At 38.8% G+C, this 23,538-nt stretch overlaps 1 protein-coding gene across 2 annotated transcripts in view; it reads left to right on the top strand.

Annotated features, from left to right (window-relative positions):
• The first annotated feature begins 2,934 nt into the window (after positions 1-2,934).
• LOC109430596 (uncharacterized) overlaps positions 2,935-23,538 on the top strand; it is a 32,633-nt gene continuing 12,029 nt past the window's right edge. Inside the window, exons 1-4 of one of the 2 annotated variants that reach the window (XM_019706656.3) lie at positions 2,935-4,924; positions 5,003-6,087; positions 16,136-16,936; positions 17,007-17,088. In XM_019706656.3, the coding sequence (XP_019562201.3) occupies positions 3,616-4,924; positions 5,003-6,087; positions 16,136-16,936; positions 17,007-17,088 (3,277 nt within the window). In that variant the 5' untranslated portion in view covers positions 2,935-3,615. Of the gene's footprint in view, positions 6,088-16,135; positions 16,937-17,006; positions 17,089-23,538 lie in introns of both variants that reach the window. The other variant, XM_019706653.3, reaches the window with a different exon arrangement.

The raw sequence follows: 23,538 nt of genomic DNA, 5'->3' as shown, positions 1-23,538 counted from the left end.
TGTGTAGGCGAGTTACAGTAAAAATTTCAGCTCAATCGGAGCATTTATTACGGAGAATGAGATGCTTGAAGTGAGCGACTTTGCTTAAAAATAGAACAAAAATCGATTTCAAATCGTCACCCTTGTATGGAAAGTCGAAAAAATTTTCGCTCTACTGTAATTTTTTTCCTCCACGTTTTCGAATTCAGGGCATGATTCTACACCAAAAACGATCGTCAGCTTACCGAGTTCAAAAATGCTGTAAACTAGTGTATTCACTCGTGCAGCGTTTTTATTCTTTTCACTCTTCTTCTATTGTGAAACGAGTTCGGGCCGACTTTTGTCCACAAAGATGGCCTCCTTTTCTCGCAAAAATGTGTTCACACAATTTCGTCCATCAATTTCATAAAATGGCGTCGGATTGCTCGTGCCACGGACACACCGCAATCGCTGGTCGAGTAGCCTTGGGCTCCGCACTTTCGTCTTTTATTCGGCCTTGCGCCAATTTCGGTACTCGGTACCAAATCTCACTAATTTCCGCTCGATCGCAATAACCATCGCAATTCTTCCGGGTATCCGGGAGAACGGACCAAAATGTTTATTCGATAGCTCAGTTGGCTCAACACGAGCCGAAGAATGGATGGTTTTCGCGAGAGAAAAGAATCGAACACAACCGTCGTTTACAAGGTTTAACTTTATTCTGATTTTTCGTTACAGCATTGTTGCCAGATATTCAAAACAAAAACTAACGAGAAAATAAACTGCTTTCAAGAAAATTCCAAGGGGTTCTTCAATGCACTTTCTCTCCTTCACAGGTTGTTAAGTATAATATATTGTAAAAATCTTATTTACAATTCACGGTATGGTGTCTACATTACATCTTATTGTTTTTGTATTTTTATTTTGACAGTGGTGTCTATTGTAAAAATATGGTTCTAAATAGTACTGTTACAATACAACGTTCGGTTTTTCTCAAGTTTTTCTACTGTATTTTTTATTCGGGATACCTTTTGGCGCTTCTCAATGCCTTGAAATTTAACACACATTCTTTATCTTCTAAAATAGGTCGCAATAAACATACATAAATACATTGTTAAAAAAAACAATGCTCAAACCTAGGCTCAAACATCTTGTTTGATCAAGTGATTGATTCGATAGAATTTTCATTAATGTCAAACTGATGTTGTTTCTTGAGTTCTTTCCTTGTCAAATATTTGCGCCTGTGTATACTTCAGGCCGAGCTTCAGGCCTTAAAAATGAGAAAAACCAGAGAATTTGTTATAACAACTTCTCTGATGCCGTTTTCGTTTTTGCGGTGGAACTACACCGGTGTAGCACTTTTGCACCGAAAATGTTCGTTTTTGATTTTCGTGCTACACCGGTGCAGCACTTTTTCTGCACCGCGCATGATAGTGTAGCACTCAAAAAATCGGGAGTGTATAGCTGGTGCACACCGTGTCCACCAATCAGCGTTTGTAAAGTTGTCAATATTTTGGTGTTTATACACGCACACCAATGCAACTGCACCGAAAATGTTCGTTTATTCAGCGAAAAGTGTAGCACCGCCGCAAAAACGAAAACGACATAGAGCTTGCTGACGTTTATTCACCCCTCTCTTTCAAGCATGCAGGCGGAATAGGATTTGTTTTCATCGGGAAACCTTTCCTGATGACAACAAATTCTATTCCGCCTGCATGTTTGAAAGAGAAAGGTGAATAAACGTCAGCAAGCTCTATGAGAAAAACAAGCCTTTCTCAGGAAGCCTTTCCTTCCTTCACTAATAACCCCGCCTTATTTTAATTCACCTGTTCTAATTCATCTACCTATAGACGAGTGCACCGATGAACATTGAGTTCACTGAGCCTGAAAATTTTGACAGCACAGCGGGGTCGACTCTCAACAACTTCTACTCAGAGATGCATCACCAAAATGCACTGATAATATTTTTCTTTGATTTCTTACATGAATTTACATTTAAAGTGATGCATATGCATATAGTTAATGCACTAGCCCATATTTTTGCAACTTCATCGCGAAAACTAGATGCAATAAATTAAACAAATTTTCAGCTGGGTAGAAGCTGTTGAGAGTCGACCCCGCTGTGGTGTCAAAATTCGCGGCCCGAGTGAACTTTCAGCGGGCGGTGCACTCGTCTATGATGCAGGATGACGATTATAAATACGTTTCCGAAGGGCCCCATCAAAATCAAAACGTCATCGCTTGATTTGTTTTCTCGGTTCACTCGCTGTCATCCCATTTCCTTTTCCTTTCCGTTCGCTATTTTGTTTACCTTGCCCAGCCAGTTAGGCGCCGCCATATTGAAATTTACCCTCAGTGGTCCCTCTGATCGGTGGTAGTGGTCCCACTGCTGGCAGGCAGTTTGATTGATGACGTCAGCTAAGTGGTTTAGGCTGAAGGTTTTTTTTTAGGTTATGTTCTATGTACTTCTGCTGGTGCGAGTTTTGTTCTTGGAACAGGTCTGGGTGGGGGTGGTGGGTGGTGAATGTTTTGACTAGAAAGGATTGTTTTGACTGGGACAGTGTTGAGTGCCAGCACTGGAAATTAATTATTACTGCTTGTACAAGTACAAGTAAAAGACTTAGTATTCCTTTGCCAAAGTAGAAACCCATGCTTATTGCATATAAAAATAATTTAATATCACAATGTTGCAAATTAATTATTACATATTCCGAAAATACGAGCGAAGCACCGACCCACAGAATGAGCGATGTGGTTTTATGCGATTGTGTAGCTCTACACAAGCAAACGATCATAAAAACGTCATCAAGCCTACGGAAACCAACGGCAATCGTGACGTCACACGTCATTCTTTGAGCCTACCTTGCAGCAGTGGTTTACGTTAGTGTCAGTCAGTTTCCTCAAGATGGCGTCCTAGTTTGAAGTAAAAATTTTCCCGTTCGACAGCCAAGCGAAGCGAAGCTCGTCGAACAAATGCCAAGAAGAAGAGCACAAACGGGAGTCGATTTTTTCACGCCATCAGTGTCGGGTGCGACGGGTCGTCGATTCTTTCGAATTTTGTTCCTGTTTGGTCTGAAGGATCCGGTCGAAAATAGTGTCAAAATGTGCATAATCGCGCCGGGCAGTCGAATTGATAGTTTGTGACGCGAATCGTTCGTGATTTGGTGGCGAAAATATCGATGGAAATTTCGGTCGTTTGCATGTTCGAGCATTTTTTCCATGTCGTTTGAAAGTGGAGCAGCACGACGACGACGACGGTAGTGAAGGAAGAAGTCGCGGTAAAGACGTGTGTGTGTGCGCGAGTCAGTGGGAAGTTGACATTGCGTCACTTGTATGAGTGTGGAAGTTTGAGTTTTGGAATGATGACAAACGGAAGAACAAAGCGGAAAGTGACGCGCTTTTACGGCGAAAATAATTGAATTTTGGGAGAATAACGCTTTAAATCCGATGAATTCCAGTTAATAATAGGAGAACAGATTGTCTTACATCGATGAAACTAAAAGTGATCTTGAATTAAGTGAATAAAGCGAAGAAATATAAATCACAGTGAAGTAGTCGACTCATCGATGAAAATTACCGTGGCTACGAATGGTGCGCAGTGAATTCATTTTATTTTTTACTGAAGTTACGTGGAAGGATAAATTTTAAATCTAAACAATGGCTTATTATCAAATTGTACCGACGGATGAATTGAAAAATCTGTATCCTCATTTGGATCTCCAGAATGGGGGAATTCAGGTGGTGATGGGCGACGATGTTCAGTTCGGATCTCAGCCAGTAATTCTGTCACAGGACCAGCAAGAGCTGCTGCTGAATGATGCAAATCAGCATCAACTGCCGCAAATAGTGTACCAACAGGCTTCAGCTCAGCAGCCTCAGCCGCAACAATCTCAGCAGCCACCGCCCCAGCAACAGCAGCAACAACAGCACGAAACGCACTATGTAATCCAACAGGAAGACGGTGCACTCACAGATGCCTTCGGGCAGCCAGCAAATCAACCACAGCACATCTACTATTCCGAGGTACCCAATGATGGGTCGCAAATGATTCAAACCAATTTGGTTCACGAACCCCCCCAACAAACAACTTTGCATACGATGCAAACGGCAGCAGAACAATTGCAGCAACAGCAGCAGCAACAACAACAGCAGCAACAACAGCAACATCAGGTTTTGCAAGTTGTCCATGGTATCCCTCGACAACAAATAATCCTACGTCAACAACGTCAAGACCTGACGAAACCTCCACAACCTCAGCAAATAGCTGTCCAACAAACCCAGCAGCACATTCTGGCCCATCAGCCTTCAACGCAAGTTATCCTACAACATCCCCAAGGGCACCAGATAGTCCATCGTCCACAGCAACAACCTCAGCATCAAATCATCTACGAGCATGTGCAACCCCAAGGGCACCCAGTGCAACAAAGCATACAACTAACGCCGCAGTTGCTACATCAGTCTCAACAACAACAACAACAACAGGCACCGACTCAACGCGTTAGTATTCAAAAATTAACCCCACAACAGCACCAACAGTATCTTCAACAACAGATGCACCAGCAACAGCAGCAAATACCCCAGCAACAGGTAATACAGCAGTCGCCCCAGATGATGCAGCAGCCACCGCCGGGAGCCACGCCATGTTTAATCATAACGAAACCTCAGCTTTCACAGGCGCCACCACAGTCTACGACCGTGGCCATTCCGCAGCAGTCTCAGCCTCAAGCACCACCGCAAAACATTGCTCGAGTACGCAACTACAAACCTCGCGTCACCAAGGCTCCCGCTCCTCGGCCTCGCCCTGCGCTACCTGTTACGAGCAGCGCCCCGGGACAGGCTCAAATTCGGCCTCCCCGTCCCTCGACAGCGAAAATCGCACCGACTCCGGTGGTCCGGCCACCTGCACCCGGTGTAATGCAGCAACAACCCCCTCTTCAGCAGCAGCAAACTACATCAGTTCCCCAACGTACGAATATTATTCTTACCGGTCAGAAAATCGTAACTCTCACCCGACCTCCTCATCTCGTTCCGACCTCTTATGCAGCCGCGAAGACACAACCCATAAAGCGAGTAGTTTCCTTGCCAAATTCCATTCCGACACCTCAGCTGGTTCCAGTGTCTCAACCCCAACAGCCAGTCGAAAATCAATCTCAACCGCAGCAGCAGCAGCCGCAACAACAACCACAACAACCAACTCAACAACAATCAACATCTCCGCAGAAAGCACCCGGTGGTACGTACTCTAACGATCTGGAAGACCTCGAGGACAGCATCCAGGCGGCTGTTGTTGCCAAAGCTCCACCAAACGCTAGCCCTCAATCAACTACGGTCGAGCAATCTCCCACCTATCAGCAAACCAATCAACAACAGCAACAGGAAATACAACAACCGCAGCAAATCCCTCAACAACAACCTCAACAGCTCCCACAACAGCCTCAGCCTCAACCGCAACCGCAGCAACAACAACCCCAACATCTCTTCGACGATTCCAGCAGCATCATTCAGCTGGGCAACGGCCAGACCATGACAGCCGCCCAGTTCCGCTCTTTCCAGGAAAAGCAGCAACTCCGCCAACAGGAAAATCTTCGCGGAGGATTCACCCAACGGGGACGCGGCATCATGGCCGCCCGTGGCATGGTCATACGGAAAACGGTGCCCCTCAACCGCCAGCAAATGGCCCTTCAGCAGCAGCAGCAAAACGCCCAGATGCAAATATCGCAGCAGCATCATCTGCTACAACAGCAGCAGCAACAACAAATGGTCCAACAGCAGCAACAGGCAGCGCCTCCGCCGCCACCCCAGCCGGCGGAACCGGAACCAAGAGAAAGCGCCAAAATGTTGGTCATCCTGCAGAGCGGCGAACAGCGCCTAATCACCTTTACGCTCCCGAAGGAAAGCTGCACCGTGCAGGAACTATTGGAACAGGTTGGAGTGCAGTTCTCGCCGGAAAGCAACATTCAGTGCATTTCGAACCCGGGCGGAGACATCGACTACATTGTGACGGTGGGCGTTACCATGCAAGAAACCAGTGAATATCTGAAGGCAGCAGAGAATACGATCAAGAGTCAACAGCAGCAGCAACAACAACAACAGCAACAGTTGCAACAGCAACAACAGCAGCACCATGTGGTAAGTAGCGTTTACCTACATTATTGTCAAAATCCATTCTATAAACAATATGGGTGTTAGCTGATTATTCTTCCTGTTAATATATCTCTTTGTCCAACTTGCAAGTTATCTTTTAATATAATTTCTGAGGGGTTTGATTATTCGGAATAGATACTCCACAAACATAACGTAGGGTACGAGTGCCATAAGTAATCTCACGCTCCCAAATTCATTCTATTCGAAAACAAGCGATCACGGCACCGATTGATTCCGCTCTTTACGTTTTCATGCGTGCTTATCTATCTATCTTCTATTCTATATAAATAAAAATGGAATGGTGTTTGTATGTCACGAATAGGTTAGGAAACGGGCCAACGGGCCTACACACTTCTTCCAGTGTTTCATTCATGCAGGGTTCCGACGTGTTCGTACGAAAAAATAATTGAAAAAAAAATCGATCAAAAACGAGTGTTTGAAATTTCATTTTGTGTGGCATTTTTCTACACAGCTGCATGTCAAAAAACACAGTAGGCGACGTTTGCCGGACATCTAGTTTCTAATGAAAAATTGCAAAAATAACTTGTTAAATAAGAAACAAAACAAACAGGGTTTCAATCCTTTGTTTTTCGTAGGATGAAATTGGGAGCCAATACCAATGGCGAAATTTCTGAAATACCCTATATGGCGAAATTGTCTGGAATTTTTACATTTTATCAAATAAACGTTGATTGGTACTGAGGTATTAACAGGGGGTGGCCAAAATGTTTGGGATAGGCAACTTTTTTTTTCTCTTACAAAAAAGTTCAACACGCTGTAACTTTTCATAAAGTGTATCAATCTGACTACTTGTCAACCCATTATATGTGCATCATTGGTACAAATTTGGACTCGATTGGTTAATCTTTCGCAAAGTTAGAACCGTTCTCGTGAAACACTATTTTTTAGACAACTAATTTTTGAACTGTCATATCTCGGAAACCATTACACCAAATTAAATGAAATTTTTACCGTTTATCAACAATATATTGATTCTTATTACGATGTTATAAAATTTTATATTTTCTCACGACGAATAAAATTATAGTGGTTTGACGTTTTCACCCATAAAGAGGAAAATAACTAAAATTTACAATATCACACAAAAATTACTAAATGTGTTCTTCCTTTAATCGAAAAAGGCTCTAATATATCTAATTATTGATAGCTTGAGAACAGAAGTAGAAATTCTTTGAATATCGAAACTAAAAATTAATCACATTGATGTAAAAATTTACGATTTTTCGAGAAAGATCCAAAAAGTGTCGATCCATCACAACTTTTTCAACGTTTCAAATATTCCTATGTTTTCCTATATTTTTAAGCATTATATTGTTGCTAAACGTTCAAAATTTCATTCAATTCGGTTCACTGGTTTCCGAGATATGGCAGTTCAAAAATAAGTTCTCTAAAAATAGTGTTTTACGAGAACGATTCGATACGAGAAAGCTGATGCACATATAATAGGTTGACAAACAGCCAAAATTTGAGAATTTTTGATGCACTCTATGAAAAGTTACAGCTTTTGTGAGAGAAAAAAAAGTTGCCTGTCCCAAACATTTTGGCCATCCCCTGTATTTTTAATCCTGAAACTGCCCATGATCGCATATCAGTCCCATCTTTGCTGGGTTTCCTATACATATGGGACAATTTTGCGATCATAGGCAGGAAAGATCTCCATCCTTGGCGATTGCCCGCCATCTCCTTAACCCTTTATAAGGCAGTGGCAACTATATTGCCACCTACTGTTTGTATTTTTTTTCTGTTTTATAACAATTTATTTCGAACTTTTTTTTTTGTTTACGCAAAATTAGGACTACTAACAACGCCTGGCATTTTTTTGGTACTAAACAAAGCTTTAACAACAATTTAGGAGCCATTTGTAGTCTCAAAAATGGCTAATTTTGACCGCGTGAAGAAAATTAGCTCAAACTTATTGTAAAATTATAGATTTGGTAAATATTTTAAGATATAATCAATTTCTGGGTTGACATGAGCTGAACTACGCAGTTTATATTATGGGATAAGCCCCAATCCACTCTAAAATCTCTTTTCCGGCTTTTTGCCGAAGTCAAAAGAAGAAAAGTACCCTAAACGGGCAGTGGCAAGAATATTGCCACCAGCGCTGGTGGCCTAAACAGGCAGTGGCAACTATATTGCCACCTCAAAAGCTCGTTTTTGGGGTTAACGGGCAGTGGTAATTATATTGCCACCAGCGTTTTTGGCCTAAACGGGCAGTGGCAACTATATTGCCACCTAGATTTTTGAGAGTTTCTTTTAAATAAAAATTGATTTGTATATGTAATCATGTATATAATCATTTGCATAATAGTATGCGATGATAACTCTTCTAGTTTTCTCGGCCTTATAAAGGGTTAACCTGTGGTCAGGATGAAAATTCTGACAACTCTTTGTTATTTTGCTATTCTTCATCGGTCGATTGGTTGGTGCATTCAATCTCATTCGTTGCGATGAGTGATTCCGTTGATTTATTCATTGCTCAAAGTACGCCAAAACTATGATACCCAAGGGCATTGTTTGCGATCTACTACTTTCTCTGAGTGCGTAGGTGCACTGAGATTCTTAATGTCACCTTTTGGCATCTTATTCACGACAGCATTCAGTTCGCTGTAAAAGTTTTCTTTGTCTTGCATTTCGGCAGCATCGGATCATGTTAAGGTTCCTAATCAGTGGGTTAAATCCGGTCACAATTATCTTCTGATTAATTTCACCCAATGAGAATCTGTGTTCTCCAAAATTCGGCCAATGGGCTTTGCTCAATCCTAGCATCTCAAGCTCCATCGGCTCGCTGTGGCAGTTTACCCTGCTGGGCTTAATAAACTTTTGTTTACCTTCGCGGTATTCACATTAGGGCCTGTCCATAAACTATGCAGACTCTAAGGGGTGGGGAGGTGGTTCAGAGGGGTCCTGGCCAAAGTCTACGGTCCATACAAATTTTAAAAACTTAGTATGAACAAAAGTTTACGAGGGGGTGGGGGGGACAGCGCCTTAGGGATGACTTCGAGAAGGGGGGCATGAGTACATGAGTACACTCTAATAGTACCGTCAAATGGGGTAACTTGCAACACTTTTCAACTTTGAAGCAATATCATTGAAAATCTAAACATTTGAACCATCCTGTAAAGCATCGTGTACGCTAATTTTTTTTTTTTTATGTCTTTATTAGAGAGACTTTCAGCCCTTGGCTGGTTCGTCTCTGTTTTTTAACTTAATGTATACATTGCATTTATTTATTTTTTTCTATCTTTAATTTTACTTCTGGTTAACATCGGTGAATTGACAATCAGATTATCTAATATTTCTTCGAACTCATTCAGGCTTTCTACAGATCCTACACTCTGGCAACACTGGTTTTTCGTTTTTCGTTTTGGGGTGTTTTCTTTTCGGTCCGCTGACAGCCGTCGCTTGTTTGCTGCTTGAGTTTCGGCAGACTCACTGTCCGTTGTTTCGGTCTCGCTATTGTTCGAGCTCTTATCATCGTCGTCGCGCTCTTGCTGCTGGTTATTTTTCTTCTCATATCGCTCCGATTGTTTCAGCCCTTCCCATGGATATTCGATCTTGACGCGATGGGAGGGCTTAACCCATTAGAACTTAGTGCGCCAATTTATTCATTTCTGATTCAGCCTTAAGATAGATGTGAATCTGGTTTAAGAGCTGAGCAGAGGTGAAAAAATCGGCCGTAAATGCTAATGGGGACCAGAGGAGTATCCGCAGTGAGCCTATCACAATTTCCAAAGCAATGTCATAGTTCAGCTTGCATAGACCCAATATTTTAGGAATTTGCAGTTAGATTTTGAGGAGCGTTACGTAAAATTGGGTGTGGGTGGTATCTGCGCTACACTTACTACTCATCATTATTGCTCTAGGAATCTAGAAGACAATTGACGGAATCTAGAAGACAATGAACGCTAGACTGCACTACCAGTTGAGCCTAGACAAAAGTAGCTAGTAATAGGAAACTATGGGCAGGATAACAGTATTAAACATGTTTTTTTTTTCATTATTATTTATACATATCTTCCAAACGGGTGCATAGAATTTGGAACCGTTTGAGCAGGAGCTCCTATTTCAAGTGTTAGTAATACCACGTAATACGTTTGTACAGGTCGGACTCAATTGTCCGGAGTCGGGTTCTGAAGCTTCGGAAACGTGTGTCTGGGGAACGAAATGTTGTATGTATAAAGCTAAAATTTTGACATTTTGTCAAGCCAATTTTGATTAGTAGCCAGTAAATATTTCAGCTTTGTACGTCATTCCGTTTACCATAGGGTAGAAGCTTCAGTTTTGGCCAGCCCGGAGTTTTGGCCATAGTGCGGTATTCAGCCTGTTACGATCTAAATCGGCATGAATTTATTTTTTACTAGTAGATTCTAATATAATATGATGATTACAGCTGTGAAAACCATACATTTTGATTAAAAAATGGAAGAAAAAAATATGTTTTCTTAAAAAATCAGCTCCCATATATCTATTTTGGCCAGGGTGCTTCTAATTTGGCCACTCCCATAAGAAATACACGCGATTGGCCAAAATAGAAACCAAAGCTGAGAATATGGCCAAAACTGCGGCAATGCTTCTATTTTGGCCAGCGCCACTTTTAATACGAAAATCATGTATTAGCTTGATTTCTGCATTTTTCTAATAAAGTATAGATTGAAACCTTTCATTTAACACATTGGTAGTTTTCATTGGATTATTGGTTATTTTTATAAAAATGATTTCCTTTAGACTGGCCAAAACCGGTGCCCGCACCCTATGTGGTTTTAGGAGGCTTCAGACTTTGAATCCGGATAGTCGAGTCCGACCTGTACTGTATTTTCAGTAATTTTCAACGTAATAGCCATCCGAAAGACCATACGCGTTTTTGATTATCTCCTAGATCTTATTGTGGCATAACGTAACAGGTAGGAATTAGGATATAAAGACGTTAACGACATGCAGGATTACAACACATTCAATTAAATTGGGATTTGAATTTTCTTGGGTCTAGAAAAGAAGGTTTAGTCTTTGAATTTTCATTTTTTTTTTATTTTTAAATTTAGACAGCTAAAATGATTTCATTGTTTTGTTATTTATTTATTTTCAAGTCAAAATTAATTTGCATATTTTTTATCTAAAGATAACCAATCAAACCCTTCCCTTCCCACGAATTTAAACGACTATTTCTATGCCAAAAAAGCGTTTCCGAAAGAAGCGCTTGAACAAAAAGTATTGCAAATTGGCTGAATTTTTCGAAATCAATGAACGTTGTTTTGTTGTAAACCAATAGGTCCTTGATTGTTTATCAATAGTTCTACTATTGAAACAAGTAGTTAAGAGTTGGGTTAAACTTATGAGGTTACAGTCATATTCTAAAAATTATTGCATCATATTTATCTAATTGCGTTTGTCCAGATTTCGTCGAAAATCGATGGTGCTTTGCATAATTGTGTCAAGTCCACTCCAATTTCTTCCCCCAACCCATACCATTACCCCTCCGATGGTGTTCATGTGGTCCGCACGGACTATTACGGCCATTACCCCCCCTTGATCTTCGGCTTTGGATTGACTTGCGCTTTTATTGCCCCACCAAATGCTGCAAAATGAAAATGAAAATATCGCTCCGATTGTTTCAGATGATCCACGTTGGTTGGGGTTTGGACTCGAGTTTGCTGCGGAGTATGCAGCGGGGGGAAGTCCGTTGGGGCGAATAGTGTAGCTGTGTTTGCTGAGGATCGTGGTGCTACATTGTGAGCTACGTTGTTGTAGTTTTGTGGATTAGCCTTTTTCGTCTTAGGCTGATTTGGGTATGTAATCAGCGTAATGTCACCATCAATGGTAACATACGAACGGATTGGCTGGGTGATCTTCATTCTCACCACCCGAACTCCGTTGTAGAGCCCAGGGAAGTAGTGTTTCCATCTCTCCCTACTGATGGATATGATAGTGCCAAATTGTCGCAAGTGCTCAGCTATCACCGATGATGGTGTTCTTGGCGGCAAATCATGCACTCGCACATTGATTGCCCCATCCTCCACATACACTGGGACTTTGTAAGCACTTTCGTCATATTTTACAATATGCTGCAAATAGTGAGCATTTTGATACCGTTCGGCTGTGACCATGTCGATCATCTCAACATAGACACAGTTTTGCACATTGTGAAACTGAATGTTAGTTACATGTTCCATGTCCAGTTTCAGTTCTTCGCACACAAATTTGTGCATGGCAGATATTTCGATGTGCTTGGGTAAAACACTAAAGTCGATCACCAACGTGTTCTCTCTTTCAACACCCATGTTTTCGCGAAAGGTAGATAGCAAACGATAAAGCGCGTCTGAACAGTACAAGCTCCAGCTGTCAACTCTGTGTACGCTAATGAGCCTTTGCACGAATCTGGCGTACTGCTCACTCCCACAGAAAATTTGAAAACAGTTCGCACAGTAAAAGTCAAATGTGACTTTTACTGTGCGCGGTGATTTAAAATTTCCTGTGGGAGTGAGCAGGACAGGGCAAATTCGTACAGAGGCTCATTACCCAGAGTAAAATACTATGCAGCAATTGATTTATCAAAATATGTTGTCACCTAATCAGGAGGTGCGAAATACATACTTGTTGCAAGTTTCTCCATCTTTAGGGTAACTTGCAACACAGGACATGAAGTTAAGTTAGCTATCATTAAACAGCACGAACATTCTAGTGCTTAGTCGTATTGTAGTTTTTTGATAAAATGCATGAAAAATGCATTGTTAAGATGTACACTAATTAATTGACATGTAATTTTTCATGAAAGGGTTGATAGTAATTGCAAGTGAGAGTATATCGTTTAACAACAGGTCTCACGTCCCTCAAATATAAAATATGTATGGATTTCGTGACATAGTACTCGTAACAAAATATCAACAATAATAATTGTCATTTCTTGAAAAGGTAGAGTGAGTCATCGTTAAGTAGTTTTTAGTTTGAAATGGTGTTTGACAATTTCAGCTAAAATAACCTTGATTGAAACACATCTATTGAACTTTGTAAATATCAAAGTCGTTAATTTGATGCTCAGCTGAAATAATTTAGTCCATCTAGGTTCAGAATTGATGAAGGCGATTGTTTTGAAGCGCCCATAAATTAAATTAAACTTTTAGCAAGATGTAAAATGAATAAAACTTCATAATATGGTATTTCTTAACAATGTTTGAAAATGACGTTCAAAAAAATGTAAAAATGAGTTGTTATTTGAAAATGAACTCGTTACGTAATCAAGAAATGATCCGTTTCGGTTATTTCTGTCAAAAATATCGTGAAATGAAGACAAATAATAGAAGATTTTGTCAAATTTAACTGTTGCAAGTTACCCCACAGTGGCTGAAAAATATAATAATGATTTTTTACATTACTTAGTCGATAAGTTTATTAATCTTTTATCGTTTAGCTAAGCTTACTATTAGGTACCCTAACTGCAACCAAGGTCATCAGACTTATCGCACTTACCATAGGGGAGAGAGGTGAAACACGATTTTCATACTTGTTTTTATGGCATAAAATGAGCATTAATCGTTTTAACAGTGTAACCAAACAATAAACAAAGAAACAAAACTATTTTTTCCACTAAATCGATCCTTGGTATACATAATCTCTATAACCGAAATAGAAGCCCTTCTACTAGTTCTACGAGTTTTCATCATTATTAGAAAATACTTTACCGTCAAATGGGGTAACTTGCAACACTTTTCGACTTTGAAGCAATATCATTGAAAATCTGAGTATTTGAAACACACTGTGAAGCATCGTGTACACTAATTACCACGAGTAGAATACTATGCAGGACTTCATTTACTAAAAAACGTTGCCACCTTATCAGGAAGGGCGAAATACATGCTTGTTGCAAGTTAGCCCATCTGTGGGGTAACTTGCAACACATGGCGTGAAGCTAAGTAAGCTACCATTAAACTGTATTAATATCCATATTGTTGCTCATATTGTAAGTTTTTGATTGTAATGCATGAAAAATGCTTTGAAAAGATGTACACTAACCAACGGAAATACGATTTTTCGGTAGAGGGTTGGTAGTTATTATAAGCGAGAGTATATTTTTTTCACAGCAGGTCTTACGTCTGTCAACTATAAAATATATATGGATATCATGACTCAGTACTAGTTACAAAATGTCAACAATGCTTAATGTAATTTGTTGAAAAGGTAAAGTGAGTAATCTTTAGGTAATTTTTAGTTTGAAGTGATGTTTGGCTACATCAGCTAAAATAATATAAATGGGTGTTTAAATTCAACTCTGTAAACATCAAATCCATCAATTTGGGCATTGTATTGAAATGATTAACTCCATCTAGCTTCAGAATAGATGTTGGTGATTGTTTTAGAACGTTCATAAACTGAATTAAAGTTTCATCAAGGTGAAACATGAATAAAATTTTAAAATGTGGAAATCCTTAACAATGTTTGAAAATCACATGTAAAAAAAATGATAAAACTTAGTCGACATTTGAAAATTAGCACGTTACGTAATTAATCAATGATCCATTTCGATTATTTCTGTCCGAAATATCGTGAAATGAAAATAAATTATAAAAAGTTTTGTAAATTTCAACTGTTGCAAGTTACCCCATAGTGGTTGTCGAATATGATAATGATTTTTTACATTACTTAGACGATAAGTTTATCAAACTTTTATCGTTCAGTTGAGCTTACTATTAGATACTCTAACTACAAGGAAAGTCATCAGACTGATCGCACTTATCATAGGAGAGAGGTAAAGCACGATTTTCATACTTTTTTTTTATGGCATAAAATGAGCAAACCGTTTTAACAGTGTAGCTAAACAATAAGCAAAGAAATAAAACTGATTTTTTCACTAAAACGATCTTTGGTACAAATAATATTGATAACCGAAATGGTGGAGCATACTAGCTTTCATTATAATGTGAAAAAAGTTCACAATTATTGTATGCCATCGTGTTGCAAGTTACACCGCTGTTGCAAGTAACCCCGTTTGACGGTACATTTAGTGTATGCCATCGTGTTGCAAGTTACACCGCTGTTGCAAGTAACCCCGTTTGACGGTACCCATTAAAAACGTGGGTTTAAGGGGTGCAAACGGGAGCAACTCTGAGAAGTTCTGATTAACCTATTCGAAATAGTTTCACTGAATTTCATTGTTTTCCTTCACCACATGCAACACTATTGGATTTAAAACTGATGCCGGGTTACACTTTGGTACCAACGGGAAGAAACCTGAGAAATTGTAAGGAATATTCTGAGCAACATTTCGAACGCAGATTTTCTCTCGTGAGCTCTGTCTTGCCTCTAGTCTTTGGTCGCCTATCATAGCTTAACATTCGAATAATATGTAGTAGCTGAACAAAAGTATTTACCAGCTATTTTTTGGGTTTCTCATCAATGTTAAGACTACTGTGGTAATTTGAAAATCCACTGAATCATCATTTCCCAACAACATTTCACACTAATCAAACTTATTTTGTGTACCTGTTGTGCACCCGACACCCCTGTCATGAACTTAACCGAATTTTTGTACGCTAGCCACTGCGAAGTCCTGTGCAAAATTCGATAATAATGAATATATAATGATAAAAATGAATTCGGGCCGAGTCTAAATGTGTGCAAATGTCGCAGTATTCAACTTACAAGTTGGCTACCAGGCATTCGGAGAATTTTATATCATGATTTTTCCTCGTTAAAAATGGTCAAAGCACAGGATGCTCTATTTGACAATCAACGAAAATCACTTTCCGAACCAGTTTTATACAAATTCATTACGATTCGAGACAAGTTGTTCTCAGAAACTTCGAACTTTTATGCCACCAGAATTCTAGAATGGAGTGCAAACAATAAGTCATGGGCGGGATAGGGTTAAGACAAGATGCACATAGTGGACCACAATGTTAGAAATGATTAGAATAAAAGAAATGACATCCACAGTAATCTGCTAACACCTTTATTAATGATTCGTTGATAGGGGCGATTAAGTAGTTAACCTAACATCGCACTTATAATTTTTCACTAGATGGCTCAGCAGCAAATGATGCAGCAGCAACAACAACAACAACAACAACAACTGCACCAACAACCGCAAATGCATCATCCATCTCCGATGGCTGTTCCTCAGCCGCCGCAGTCACAACATCAGCAACAGTTGCCCCAAACCCCATCCCACCATCAACCTAATCGCTTCAATGATTCATTCCGGGCCACGATGACCCCAGCGACGCCAGTTCAACACCTTCAAACGCCGCAGCTTACCGTGACCAAAGAAACCCCAAAATCTGTTGCTGATCAATCGGACTCCAAGAAGGAACCGCCGGTAAAAATCGTCAATGGATTCCTAGCTGTGTGTCATGGGTGCGGATATACCGGAATCGATCACGCCAAATGTCAACGCTGCAAACGGCTGTTTACGGAACCACCTCGAAGGGTTCCTGAGCCGGATAAACCGATGATTTCGCCCCATCCACCTCCGTTGGTTCCGACGGCGTCTTCGACACCGCTCCACGGCAAGATGATGTTCTCGACCGATAAACCAGGCGTACCAGGCAGCGGCGAACGGGATTCTATCGTAGGAGTGAAAGGCGTAACGCTGACAAAGAAACCTTCGGGATCATCTTTGGGCAACATGCTGTCGATTCGGGGCATGGCTAGAGGAGGTGCTTCCGGTGGAAGAGGTGGTCGAGGACGTGGAAGGAGTGCTTCTTCCAAATACCAGGATGTGGAACCAGTCGTTTTTACGTTGAGCAGTGATGATGAGGATCATGAATCCGGTGATAAATCCAAAAATGGAAGCAAAGTGGTACCGGTTCCAGAACAAAAGGTGAATAATATTGTTGTACACAGGTTTGTGAATCAATTTCCTGAAACAAAATTTTTCTTGTATTTTACAGGCACAGCCATCGATCGTTACTGACAAACTGCGAGAGCCACTGAAGTGTGAACCGATAATCAAAGAAACCGATAAAATAGAAGGTAAGATTTTATTATTTATTTTTATTTCACTTAAGCTATCTTGACGTAATCTCGATAACAACATCGCGCCAATTTATTCGTTTTATCATCGCCTTTCTCACCACAGTTTTTGAAAAAATGAAGAAATTTTCTCAAATAATCACGAAGTTCAAGCCGTAATACATGCCCATTTCCCGATTTTAGTTGAAACCCGTCGATGCTGCGCGAGAAAACATCTTAAATGTTCTCTCATATTGTTGTCCAAAGTTTTCCAATGTTTTTGAAGAATCAAATAAAGCTAAGGTTAAGACTCAAGAACATTCAGACTGCCAGTTTTCGCATTGCCAGTGAAATTTATATGAAAATTATTAAGGGAAAGCATAATCAATAACCCACTACATGTTAACGACGTACTACTAAGTAATACACTACATGTAAATAGTTGTTTGAACTCTCTTATGGCGATTGATTATAACAAACATACTAGTAATTTTTATTTTAAAATATACAATCATATTTCGCATAGTTTTCAAAGTTTGATTTAATTACTGGATTTGTCAATAATATTTTAGCTTTTAATTGTTTTATAGGTATACGATTGTTTTATAAGTGAATCGTATGTTAGCTTATTTCAAGACCCACATTAGAGTGGGTCATCGTTTATATGGAAAATAGAAAAATTCAATGGCATCCCATCAGATCGAAGCTTTTTTGATCCCATTTCAAGACCCAAATAAGTGTGCAAAATTTGGGCACGATCGGTTATGTCTACGTTTTGCGTTTACGTTTTTTGTTTGAAGTTTGTATGGGGTTTTACATGGGAAAACAAACTTTTTTGCATTTCTCTCATAACAAGCTCGAATTTTTCTAAAATTGTGTAACCGATAAAGTGAAAACATAGCCTAGGGTGTCCTGAAAAACTTTGTCGAAGACCGCGAAGTGATCTGATGCTTATGAAAAAAGTTATAGCGTTGGTATTGCTTGGCGAAACAGCATAATTTTGTTGCTATTGTTATTCCTTTATAAATACATGCATGCGGATGCGGTTCGTTGGTTATAACTATTTTGACAAGCATCGGATCACTTTGCGGTCTTCAACAAAGTTTTTTAGGACATCCTAGGCTATCATTTTACAGTATCGGTTAAAAAGTTTCAGACAAACTTTTTCAACTTTATGGCTAAAATGCAAAAAAAGTATGTTTTCCCATACAAATTTCAATTGCAATGCGCAAAGTGTAGACGCAACCGATAGTGTTCAAATTTTGCACAGATACTCAGGACCCGAAACGGAACCAAAAAAGCTTTAATCTGAGAAAACGGTTCCGATGACCCACATTAACCCACATCTTACTTTCTTTCTGAAGGAAGCACTCACATATTGTAAGTTTGTCGGGAGTGGGATTCGATCCTAGGTCCTCGATGTGAATATAATTCTGATGGTTATGGTAGGACCGTTGATCATTATGACCGTTTCCATACCCATCGGAGTACCCTGGCCGAACCTGTAGTAGTAAGAGGACAATTGGGTTCTTTAGGGGTATGCGGATTATTTCATAATCGGATTCACCATCCAACAATTAGTCGAAATCCAAAATTTCATAATTTTCGGAGTTCGGGAACTATTTTTAAAATGCATTTAAAGTTTGTATGGGGAAATTTTTTTGTTCGGGTCGAACTGTCACTTTAGCGATTGAACTGTCATTCTATCCACAAAAATGAAAATTGTTTTCTTGATTTAACCATCAAAACAAAGGTATTGGAATCCAATAAAATCACGTTATACTTAGAAAAATGAGCTCTTTCGATTAGGCTATAGAAAATAGCAATATTTTATTCACTAAACAACCCAATTGCATTTTTACAGCTCTTTCTTCATTATTATTATCATTATTACTATTTATTAACGACACTTTGCCATTATTGTGGCATTCGTGTCATTCTTTCTTTGTGATTTTACGGTTTCTTTTGTGTTCGAGATCTCTCATTGGTACGACTATTTGAGACGGGAAAATGTTTATTCTGGCCACTTCCGATGCTTTCATTTTTACTCCAAATTACATCATGCTCTTCCAACGGGATTCTTATATGACTATGAAAAGGGTGAATTACCCTTCTGGGACCTCTAGTAGAGAACACTCGCACTTTTATTCAACACACCATGCGGCAGTTCTTTCTCCATCATTTTTCGTGAATTGGATTCATATGGATATTTAAAAAAAATGTTAACCTCTTTGACCACTTCTGGAACCTCCGGGCGGAGTGTACCTGCGGAACATGTAGTAGACATTAGCAATTTTACTTCATCATAACAAATCGTACGTCAGCTATGCGTCCTCTACTATAGGTTCTGCAAGGCACCTATAGAGGATCTGGAAGTGGGCGAAGATAATAACTTTAATTTGAAGAAGAGACAGTCGATGAAGAGAAATAGATCATGTCACTTTTGGGGGATTATACAGTGATAGACATTCGTTTAGCCGAGACCAAAAAAATTTCAAAAAAGTGTCAGGAAACTCATACAAAAGATTTTATGATAAAAGTTTTTTATCGTAGTGATAGTATATCTAGTACTGTTTTATAAAAATATGATACATCACACTTACATATACACTGAAACAAAAACGAGGGTAAAAACCCTTCAAATGTCATTTGTTGCCTAGACATTCGTTTAGCCGAGGTAAATGAAAAATTGGTTTTCAATAGATTTTTTGCAATTTCGTGAGTAGATTTCGAGGATATACCCCAAGGTATTTAGTTTATGACGTCAAGATACTTGACCTTACAAAGTTTATTTATTTGTGAGATTCAAAGAAATATTATAAAAAAAATGTCCCGATCAGGAGAAGCGATGATAAACAAATTTATTTAAGAAAAATGATTTCTGTAAACACTCAAACGTAAGATAGATTAGCAGTTTTGAAAATATGACACAGAATAATTGTTAGAAATGTTCAAATTATTGCATAAGCTGTCATATTGGTTTTTGGTTGGTTAAACTTTAAAATGGGATTGATTAAAGCTAAAATAAATAGTTCTGCGTTGAAATTATGACATGCCCTAATGCCTGTGGAGTATACCTGTTTGATACTAGCATTATTAAATGAGTGAGAAGACTGCTTAGTGAAAGAACTGCAAGAACTGTCAGAATTTTTGTACCCTGTTTATTTAAAAGCTGATGTTCATACACAAATGCATGACATGGTCAAAACATTGGTTTATTCCATTCAATCTGAAGAATTATATTATAAATGAGTCTAAGATTTAAACTACATTCATTTTTAACATGATTTATCTGAAAAGAACATCTAAATTGTAAAACAAGTAGTTCATGCTAGAAATTTGAATACTTTCCGTGCCATTTCTCGAAATGTGAGCCGTCCAATGTATGTTGTTTCAGCCAGAATACAGTCTAGAAGATATCGGGAGCTATTAGAAGACGTAATAGTAGTAAACGCTGTGATTTATGCAAGTGAAACCATTATATTTCAACAAAACAATACTTAAATACGTGATTTTTTCATGGTTTGCGTTATTTTTTTGTTAAAAACATTGTTTTTCGTAAATTTTCAACCTGCATTCGTCATAAAACTTTCATTTGATTCTTTTGAAACACTTTTCCGATAAAAAAAACTATATATTATGCGTTGCGCGAAAATTTTTGAGCGCAAGTGCTCGTATACCTCCGCCAGTACGGTAAATCGTGTTGGTGTTTTCGGCGCAGTATTATTTGGCCCATTCGCGCACTTATTGTAAAAAACACCAGAACGATTAAACGTACGAGCGGAGGTCTATTAGCGATTTTGCACCATTTTCGCTCTCTATTTTCTTGCAACGGATAATAAAACCTCAATTTGGAAGCATTTACAATATTATGACATATTTATATGAGATGCATGTAAAATTAATATGGCAACACTTCCAAAAACGATCTAATTCATGATGTACAAGTCGATCGATAATGCAGGTCACCATACAAAATGATTTTGTTGGATATTTTTCGAAATTTGTTAGTTTTTTATTATGGAATTCCAAAAATTGTGTAATTCGGCTATAAACGAATGTCTAGGCAAAAAATGACATTTGAAGGGTTTTTACCTTCGTTTTTGTTTCAGTGTATATGTAAGTGTGATGTATCATATTTTTATAAAACAGTACTAGATATGCTATCACTACGATAAAAAGTGTTATCATAAAATCTTTTGTATGAGTTTCCTGACACTTTTATGAAATTTTTTTTTGGCCTCGGCTAAACGCGTGTCTATCACTGTATTTATTATCGTACAAATTGGTACAAAGGTTCTCAGAATTTGATGCAAATTTTTTCACAGGTGGAGTTCACATATACACTACCCGTCATAAGTACGGACTCACAAAAAGTATTGCAACAATATTGCATCACCCTGACTCACCTCGATATCTCCAAAACCTGAGGACTTACAAAGACGCTGTCTTCAGGAAAGTTATTAAGAAGACCAAATACAACAACTTTTCTGAAGGCGGCATTTTTGTAGGAGTTCTGGTTTTAGAGATAGCGAGGTGAGTCAGGGTGATGCAATATTGTTGCAATACTTTTTGTGAGTCCGTACTTATGACGGGTAGTGTATATGAAAAAAATCAGGGTCGCCTAATTTTCCGGAAAATTCCAGTGGAAATCAAACATTTTCCGCAGACACCACCTACTTTGAACAAACATAACTCAATAACGAAGCATCGTAGACACATTTTTTTGTGAAATCAAAACCAAATTTTCTCAGCAATTGAAAAAAATACAAATCGAAAGTTGTTTTCCACAAAAATTTTCACAGTTGAGGAAAATCGGTTGGAAAAAGTATTTAGTATGTCTGGAGAAATTGAAAAAAAAAAATTTTTTTTGAAGGAAATTACATATGCTGTATTCTGTGGAATTTTCAAAATGTGGGTTTTCTCCGTTCTTGAGTTATGACCAATTTTGTGGAAATTGTCCAGATGTGCTATATTAGTCGTTTTTTTTTTGAAAAATGATATCTTATGAACGAAGCATCACACAATGTTTTTTTGTGAAATCGTAAGCAAATTTTCTCAGCAATAAAAAAAAAAAAATACAAAATGAAAACTGTTTTCCACAAATTTTTTAACTGTTGAGGAAAATTGGTTGGAAAAGTCGGAAAAAATATTTATGAGGTCCGGAAAAATTCTCAATAAAAAATTCTTGGAAAGGAATTACATAAGCTTACATAATTTTCAAGATGTTTTATTTTTTCGTTCCTGAGTAATGATTAATTTTGTGAAAATTGTCCAGGCGTCTTGATTATTAATTTGCACAAAAATGATCATTACTTTAAAACCCACATCCTGAGAATTTTACGGAATATATAGTTTATTGCATTGCTAACTGGAATGCGACAAAGTGCGGAATCTCAAATAAAAGTGCGATATTGCATCAAATCGTTCCTGTGTCTTCACCGCACTTATTCATCACGAGCTAATGAACAAGTGCGGTGAAGACACCGGAACGATCTGACGCAAAATCGCACTTTTATTTGAAATTCCGCACTTCATCGTCGCACTTATAACCGCGCAATGCGCAATATATAGCTTATATAAATTTTCCTTCCAAAAATATTTTTTTTGGAAATTTTTCCGGACTTCCTAAATAGTTTTTCCGACTCTTCCAACCGATTTTTCTTAATTGTGGAAAGTTTTGTGGAAAACTATTTTATTTTGTTTTTTTTTTGTGATTGCTGAGAAAATTTGCTTACGATTTCACAAAAAACATTGTGTCTACGATGCTTCGTTCTTGAGTTATGATTTTTCCGAAAATTAGGCGACCCTGATTTTTTTCATTTTAGTTTTTGTTCATATAGGGCTGTTTGCAGTTCAGAAGGAATTTTTCGGCCTATCTTGATGCATGGGAAATTCCTTGCCTGAATCGCCCAAGAAACCGTTTTTCTTCCATCGCAGTACGCAGTTGCGAAGTAATGACAATTCAAATGGCCGTCACCGTAGAAAGTTTCTGCCAGGAATCGCTCAAGAAGTTTCTTGAGCGATTCCTTTTGAACTCGAAACTGCGCTTATATATGTAAACCCCACCCTTTGAAAAAAATTCATTTAATTCTGAGAACCTTCGTACTGTACGATAATAAAAAAAAATAATCCCATTTACTTAAACGACTTAAACTCAATCTAAATAGAATTTTACTTTCATTGGAACTTCTATGGAAGTTCCGTTTTCGACAACACCACACCGAGAAACCTTTTCACACTCTTTCACGGTTTGCTCCTTCCACTCCCCTGGTTCGAACATGAGCCAAACGTTTGACAGTCGACGACGGGCGGGCGACGGCCATATTGATTTGGCTCAAAATGTGCGGTCTGCGACCGAGTGCTGACTGACTGCTGCAGTTCTTTCGAGTGTCGCGACATCGATGGCTTTCATCGTCTGGTTGTGCGTTGGGTGAAAAATTGCGGAAATTTCTAAATAATTGCTATTTT

The sequence above is a fragment of the Aedes albopictus genome, chromosome 2 (assembly GCF_035046485.1).
Source record: "Aedes albopictus strain Foshan chromosome 2, AalbF5, whole genome shotgun sequence".
NCBI classification, from domain to species: Eukaryota; Metazoa; Arthropoda; class Insecta; order Diptera; family Culicidae; genus Aedes; species Aedes albopictus.
Note: the sequence above shows the minus strand (reverse complement) of the source record. Positions and strands in the feature narration are given on the sequence as shown.